The sequence below is a fragment of the Quercus suber genome, unplaced genomic scaffold (assembly GCF_002906115.3).
Source record: "Quercus suber isolate HL8 unplaced genomic scaffold, Cork oak 2.0 scaffold_188, whole genome shotgun sequence".
Classification (NCBI taxonomy): Eukaryota; Viridiplantae; Streptophyta; class Magnoliopsida; order Fagales; family Fagaceae; genus Quercus; species Quercus suber.
The window spans coordinates 536,267-544,306 of record NW_027069646.1 but is presented as its reverse complement, the minus strand read 5'-3'; the positions used below and the strand labels follow the sequence as shown (position 1 = coordinate 544,306).

Here is an 8,040-nt window from a genome sequence, read left to right as displayed (position 1 = left end):
TTCGCCAAATTCGATGCTTTTTCCCCCAAATCGTGCCAAGAATCGTCGGATCTAATGTTTTAGTCGCCGAAATCTGCCAAATCGTTGCTGGAAAACTCGTCGGAAAGCATGAAATCCCAACTCGTCGTTCTCTCTTCAGGCGGGTCGAGTTGAACGGGTTTTGAAGGAAGGGAACCGAAACCGAACCGCCGGCGTCGGTTTTTGGAGATCGGAAACCGAAACCGACCACCGGAGCTGTCAGATCGGGTTGTAGCGGGTCAGGTACGGGCGGGTTGGGTAGGTCGGCGGGTGATTTGGACAGCCCTAGTTGCATGTTTTTGTTTTGCTTTTGGGATGCAACACACACAGAGGGACCACGTTTTCTGCTTTGTTTTTTATTCTGTTTTACTAAATAGCACATGCAAACAATGAAATTTAAAGCAAATAGAAACTTGGGTCCACTATGAGACACAATGACCACGACAGACAGACAAAATGCCCACAAACAAACACAAATACAAAGAACAGGTGGTCACATTTTTCATAAGCATCAATAGACACAACAAATATTCTCATTCCATTACATGTAACATTAACCATTGATTGATTACTAAAAACACAATAAACAACCACGAGCCCAAAGTAAAAACCAAAACAGTGACTGATTTCTTACCAGGATTTTAGTCCCTCAAACAACCCTTTGCTCGTCTGGGTTTACACTTCCAACACAATGTCAATATCAGATGTAGAAATGAATTTTCGCGTTCCTAGGGCTCGCGAGGGAAAGAGAGTGAGTTCGTGTTGTTTGATTCGTGTTATGTTCTAATTTGGAATAAAAACGTGTTTGTTTAACGTTTGAGGGTGAGGTGGGCAACAGGGGAGTAACGGATTAAAGTTCAGGTGGGCAAAGTGATAAGTTTTGAACCATGGGTAGGCAAAGTGAAAACGAGCCAAACATCAAGTGGATTTACTGTAATTATTCCTTGTTTTTTAAATAAGAAAAAATATACTAAGATTCAAGACTGAATATACTATGAAAAATAAAACTAGTAACCATTCAATATTAATAATATTTAAACAAAAGAAAAGACAAAATAATCATTTGTCAATACATTTTAAATCAATCATTTTGCAAATGTGTACAACATTGTGTCTACAATGTAAACCTATAAAAGTCCTCACAAATTTGTGACTACTTTTAGATTCCTAAACTAGGTCATCAGCTAGCAAACAAAAAATGGCACAAGATTGCTTCCTAAACTAGGTCATTAGCTAGCAAACAAAAAATAGCACAAGATTGCCCTTCGATGTGCTTACATTGAACCCACAATCACAATCCATCAACATTAGGCAACAAGACCCAGCAGACATGAGACAAGTCACATTTCATTGTCACAGAATTTGTCCAAAGAAACTTGGTTCTTCTTCCTGGATCATCAAGATACCTTGAAGGACATGGACCAATCAAAGAACCCTTTTCCGAGTGTCTCACCTTGTGCGACAACGAGTTCAGATCAATGTCTCATCTTGTGCGACAATGAGTTCAGATCAAATTAGGAACAAGTAATAATTTGATTATCAAAGCCACCAATAGCTTATGTCTTATCCTGTGATTTGCTAATTTAGTGAACTTCATAATGGTGCTTTCAATCCGAATACACTGGAAATTGTAGAAAAAGTGAATAAGTCTGTTGGTTAGTACAAACAGTGGAGAAAGGAGAGCGAATGCATAAACTTTTGCCTTTTGTTTTTTGGGGAGAGGGGGGGGGATTGGGGGGGGGTTGTTTGGGGGGGGGGGGAACCCACACTGATATTCAGAAAATGGAAAAAGAAAACAAAACCCATATCTATTTTTCTCTTACATTGCATTTTCTTTGTACAACATAGAAATACATGCTTATTTATCTGTCATGATGGAGACGGCAAATATGAGAATAAATAAAGGTTACAACTTATGACCAATTAGGAAATCAGGGAAAAAAGAATATTAAGATTGGTACAAAAATTACATTTAGCATCTCTCATCATAAAATTTCAACATTTCTCACTGCTGTTTGTGACTCCGGATCAGAACTGTGATTGTTCGTCTTGTACTTAAAAGATTGCTGGCTAAACATTCGTGCAAAGGCACTCTTTGATCTTGGAACTGTTTGAGGCCCATTGTTTGATCCACTGGGATCATTCTTCTTGACAAGATTATCGGATAGGGTCTTGGCAAGAGCCTCAAAACGACGCCTAAAAGTTGGATACCTTGAGATAGATTTGGTGATTCCTTGAAGCCTTCATCATTATTTTTTTACCAAAAAAAAAAGGATAAATGAAGAAGCACAACTAAGAGGGGCATTAAAAAGAAAAAGAAAAAATTCTGGGAACTAGGAAGGTTCTGCAAATATTATTCACTTTATTACCTTCGAGCTAATGCATCGAGTTCAGCTCGTTTACGTTCAGATTCAGGTGGTGAGCCAATATTTGAGTTTTTCAACCTCACTGGATCTCCACTCAACAAAACTAACTTGGAGAAATAGTCCTCTTCTGCCTCAGAAAGATTCTCAGCTTTAATCTGATCTTTAAGGATAAGAAGTGGATTAAGAAACCAATCAAAGAAGGTATCTTTCGGTCTGTTTGTGCTAGTGACCTCTGTAACCTCGTCAGCTACATCAATCAATTATAAAAGGAATTTCTTTATTAGCCATCAAGACTGCTGGAATTTATAAAAAAGAAGAATGATACAAAAATAATTTATTTTAAAGGAACATATGTAGGAAAGTGCAGCACTACCTAACAATAAACCCACAGCATTGGCTTTTGCAGAGCGCAGGAGTATCTGAAGAAAGCAGTAAGCTGGTAACCCAATGCTAATAACTCTGCTAGACTTGGCACCTTCAATGTCTTCAAGGGTTATTATTCCTTCAGAAAGCATTATTTCGGCAACGCGTTGACACTCCTTGAATAAGCTATCAAGTAGCTACATGAGACATGAAAAAACTTTCATTCAGCACCTAAACCATGAGCTAAAAAATTAGGTGTCTTCAAAATTAGAATTATGCAATTAAGTCACGCATCTCAAACACATGCAAATAGGGGGAACTTCATTCCAGAGAGAAGCATTCCTTTAATTTTAAATGCAATATATACAAGATACCTCAAGTGGCTTCAAATCAGTCATAGGGTTCTTGATTGACATTGTGCGGGAAGATGGATTTCGGAAAGAATTGGGCCTTGAGATAGAAGGTGTACGAGAGGTGGGCTGTGATTGTGCATGTCGATACTTAGGCCTGTTAATATCAGAATTTTATGAGAATCAAGTCAAAGTGCATGAAAACTTTTCACAACCAAAGAGAATTAGAGTGCTGAACAAAACCTAGGAAAGATGGATCCTTCTGGCATGTCAAGAACATCGTTGCTATATTCATCATATATGGACAAGGCTGCAACAATATAGCAAAGACCAAACCAAAACGAGGACTCCTGTAATCCAAAGACCAAACAATCAATTTATGTCACCTGCAATCTATGCAACCAGGACACCAACAATAGGTCTCACTATCTCATATGATCTCAAAGTCTCTGACATGAGAATCATAATTTGGTGATTATAGCATAGGTGCAATTGCTTGCAATGATTACACAGACTAAATGCTAAAAGCTGAGATAACTTGCAATATATTATATATTTCAATCTTAAGCTGAAACATCTATTAACAATGATCAGTTGAAGAAAATGGTAATCAACTATAGCAACAATCACTTTTGGAGGTGTTAAAACCTCATGGAAAACAGGCAAAGTAACTATTCATTCTGTTTACAATGGAATCTGACCATGAATATTTATTATAGTTACTAGAAAAATCAGATAGTGTCATTCTCTAGTAGAAAGTGTGATTCTTGTACAAAACAAACATGTGAACAACAAATGAACTCAATTTGAATGCCACCTCCATCTGCTCATCAGCAAAGAAAAAAAGCAGCAATTTATAACAAGCTGTATTAACTATACGACTAAACAACATTACCCCATCTAGCATACAGTCTTACCTGATAAGCAACCACCCCTGCATAAACTCCAAGAAAAATACTGGCAACCATGGAGCCTAACACTGCCCCAACAACAGCCAATGGCCAGAGTATGATAGCAAGACCAGCAAAAGGTACGCATATTGTCTCCAAGAAAGGGCCTTCACGACCTATAAGGTCATGAAACAAACGGTGCCATCCCTTAAAGAGCATGTAGATGCTTTTGCATAGAGCAATGAATGAGACTAATGGAAAATCAACAACTAAACCAAGAACTCCAGCAATTACTGCCCCAGGAAGATAAAGCAATCTGCAAGGAAGTTAACACCAACGGAAAAAAAACACCTTAATAAAACAAAATAAGTTCAGCATGAAAGAACTCCACAAAACTTAACTTCTGTATACAACAGAAAAATAAAAATCTAAAATCCAAAGGGTTTCTACACTTATCAAGCTAGTCTTAAAATAAGATATTATCTAACGAGAAAGAAAAAAGGGGAAACACACTCCCCCCCACCCCCCACCAAAAAAAAAAAAAAATCCCCAACAAAGCACAAACATGGGCACACTAATTTACATATCCAGAGAGACTAACAAGATTAAGAACAAAAATATCAATTATCAGTGTCATGTCGTTATATTATGGGGAAGGAAAAGACTAGGTTTTTGTGAATAAAACAAGATGACTGGGCTAATCATGACCATCAGATAATTTCTACTATTTTTTTTAAAAGCTTGACTAAAGCCTGTCCCATTAAATGATGTGCTTGTGGACAATCATACCATAAATATATCTGTTAACAACCCTTCTGCCAATCATATCTTGTACAGTCAATTAGTACTTCCCTTTGTGTGAATTCCACATGCTAGTAGTGTGTGATAACTAGGATCAATTAACCAATGCATTGGACAATTCACCTTGTGTGAATGTCAATTAATTCCACCTACAGCATGAGATATAATTTCTCAAACTTGATTGCAGATGTTGACGTCAAGTCAAACATCTCTGAATTGCCAAAAGGATAGAATATAAGTTTTAACCATCAAGCATATTCTAGAGGCTGAAAAATGTCCTTTCTCCACAAATAATATTTCAAAGATAATAAGCAGAAAATACTTCAAGAGGCATACAAATACAATTCATTTTCCAAGATTGAAAACATGGAGTTTGAAACAAAAAGAAATACAGGAAGGTATATTCTCACCTCTGATTACACCATCCATCACAAAAATAAAGTTAACACATGGAAATTATAAATAGTTTAGCAAATGCAAACTGTAAGAACTTAAGAGCCCATGTTCATCATTACAATCCTTCATATTGTAATGAAGGATTTGTTTTCAATAATATAGTCTCTACTCTGTTTTATGGTTTTATGAGCAGCAATATAAATGAAATAAGAAGCAAATGTAGAAAGCAGACAGAGAGGAAACCTAATCTCAAAATATTTCACTTCTGGAGGTCCTTTTAGAAGTAGGTCATCCATAACTGAGAAGTAGGAATGGTAACAAACATCCCTAAAATCCCTGACAATAGTGAAGGACCCTTTAACAGTTTCCTTAGTTCCATCCTGCAAATACAGTAAAAGAAAGAATGTCTCTTGTGACAGGCAACTTGAGAATAGAGAATTTTATAAAGAAAAGAAATCATGTATTGAAGACATACATAAAAACAGTGGTATAATTTATTAGTCTTTCCTACTCCAACAGCATCAAAAGTAGCAAATATTGGTGAAAGAAAGCCATATGCTGCTCCACCTATGATACTTCCAACAATACCAACTACTGGCCACAAAATCAAGGGTGCAGGTAGAACGGAAATACAGAGAACAAGCTTCAAAACAGGTCCTAATCGCTTGGCTCTGCTCATTAAAGACATCAATATTCAATACTATGAGAAAAAAATTAACCAAAATAGATAAATAAATCAGGGAATCACAATAGGAAGGTGGAGGGACCATGAAAGCACCTCAGAACGCAATAGTATGTCCAGGCAATATGTACAGGCCAAAGACCAATTATAAGAGCAGAAATTCCAACTGTCATGATAAGACATACCAATGGGCAGAGAATGATACCTGAAACAAGTTTCATTAAAAATTTGATGTGTTTATTAAAAGTCACCCTCCTCATTCTGGCAATATATTGTGATTCACTAGTCAATGCTTTGTATACATGACTAGCTAAAATGACTATTCTAATTTCTCAGCATACACAATTCAAAAATCACCCTCAAGGCATAGATATTTGTTTTGCACATGATGCATGAAAACTAGCATCTAAACTCAGTGAAATAGACATTAATCAAAATGCCCTGTTAAAGAAAATTCCAAGGGACAGAAACTAAACCAGGCAAGGACTCAGGTCTAGCATGAGGAGCAAATAATGATGCAATAACAATGAAACCAAACTAAGAAACCCAGGAAGCAGCTTAATGGCAAGATGAAAAGAGGGAGAAAGAAAGCACAATCCTGAAGCAATCATTTCTGTCTATCAATTTTCAAATGTTAAACTCCATAACACCTTCTAACAAAGCAAACAGAAGCAAAACTAAATTCAAAACACAAACATTAGTATAAATTGAAAAAGGAATTACACATGGACAGTGTATTGTAGTAGTACTGAAAAGATTAATTAATTCATTTATTCAAAACTATCTTTTTCCTAAATAACATAAGAAGCAAATACGTATATAACTACATGATTAGTTTTGAGGGAAAAAAAAAAAAGGCCATAACAAGAATGAAGCCAACCAGAGTAAACAAAACCCAGGAACAAATTGACAACATACCTTTAATGACTCCCAGAATAAGAAGTCCATTGAAGAAAGGTAGAAAGCAAATAAAGTTCCACAGTGAAGCCAAAACCCCCCTTGGGGGTTCCATCTCTCTCTCCTTACTCCTTACCCAACCAGATCTCCCCCAAATAACTACATACCCATCTCAGAGGCAACTCCAATTCCCACCTGCAATCACAAAAAATATACTATTTTCAACAACTCAAGCAACAAAAACAAGTACCATGAAACCAAAAAATAACAAATACCCAACACACCAATAAGCAAAATTGTTGAAAACCCACATCAGAAACTTACTCAAGATCAGTTCTTTTACTCTTCTTCAGGACCAAATGAAAATGAAAAAGGAATAACAAAGATTGTTATTCTTTAAGCCTTTGTCTTCTTTTTTCTCAGGGAAGCTAATGTTTTTTTTTTTTTTTTTTTTTTTTTTTTAACGTTAAGGTTTAATTTAAAATTAAAATAAAAATTTTAAAAAAAATTTCTGGGATTGAACACAAGGCGGTTGAATAACCGTTGCTATAAGGCCTCACATTAGGAGGGATCGTGGATAGAGCGGTTACTATCAAAAGAATAATAATGAGCAAAGTTTTTATCTTCTTTCGTTCGTGTTTCTCAAACCAAAGCAACTTCGGTTCTGTTGTGTCTGACCCTGTGGCTTCAATGAGAAAAAGAAAAACATGTATAAAAAGTTAAAAGATTACATACTAAGTTAAAGATTACTACTTCCACACTAAGATAAAGATTACTATTGGACATCTTAACCAATCATTTCGTGGAGGAAGCAAAACAATTTTGGCAATATGTTTAACGCGCATAGAAAATTGAGAGAGCATGTTAATAAAAAAATAATAATAATTATAACATTGCAATTTCACAACATTCTTAAATTAGCATGGTAAATTACACATGCGTCCATTACAATTCAATTTCTGTTATAAATTTTTTTATAGAAAAAATTTAGGATTACAACCAATTTCATATTTATTTTTAATTATTTACAACTATGTGATTGATTGTAAATGAAAAAAATATAAAGTATTGAATTTATTTGAAAGTAAGACATAGTCAATTACAATCTGCTATGTAAAACAGATGTGAAAATGAGAGCGAAATTAGTTGCAGACTAGAATTAGCCTTTTTGTTTTATTTATTTATTTTTAATAGAAAGAGTTAGCCGTTTTGTTATGCTAATTTGGAAATTAAAATTTTTTAATACGTTAATTTGGAAATGTACTGATATTTATAAG

General features: G+C 35.3%; 1 protein-coding gene across 1 annotated transcript; it reads right to left on the bottom strand.

The window, feature by feature from the left end:
- Positions 1-1,801: 1,801 nt before the first annotated feature.
- Positions 1,802-7,489, bottom strand: LOC112007029 (uncharacterized membrane protein At3g27390). Its single transcript, XM_024039344.2, has 11 exons — positions 7,088-7,489; positions 6,785-6,958; positions 5,963-6,071; positions 5,660-5,855; positions 5,428-5,564; positions 4,015-4,303; positions 3,341-3,447; positions 3,122-3,254; positions 2,758-2,944; positions 2,388-2,631; positions 1,802-2,259 (listed from the first exon to the last, which is right to left on the bottom strand). Exons 2-11 carry the CDS (start codon positions 6,876-6,878, stop codon positions 2,004-2,006), a joined length of 1,752 nt encoding a protein of 583 aa, XP_023895112.2. The 5' UTR covers positions 6,879-6,958; positions 7,088-7,489; the 3' UTR covers positions 1,802-2,003.
- Positions 7,490-8,040: the final 551 nt, after the last annotated feature.

Excerpts from the sequence above, each read along its gene's own strand:
- LOC112007029 (XM_024039344.2), bottom strand. The coding sequence starts at position 6,878 with ATGGAACCCCCAAGGGGGGTTTTGGCTTCACTGTGGAACTTTATTTGC. Across the intron at positions 2,945-3,121 it reads CTGATTTGAAGCCACTTGAG|CTACTTGATAGCTTATTCAA; the intron begins GTATCTTGTATA and ends TGTCTCATGTAG. Across the intron at positions 2,260-2,387 it reads CTCGATGCATTAGCTCGAAG|GCTTCAAGGAATCACCAAAT; the intron begins GTAATAAAGTGA and ends ATAATGATGAAG.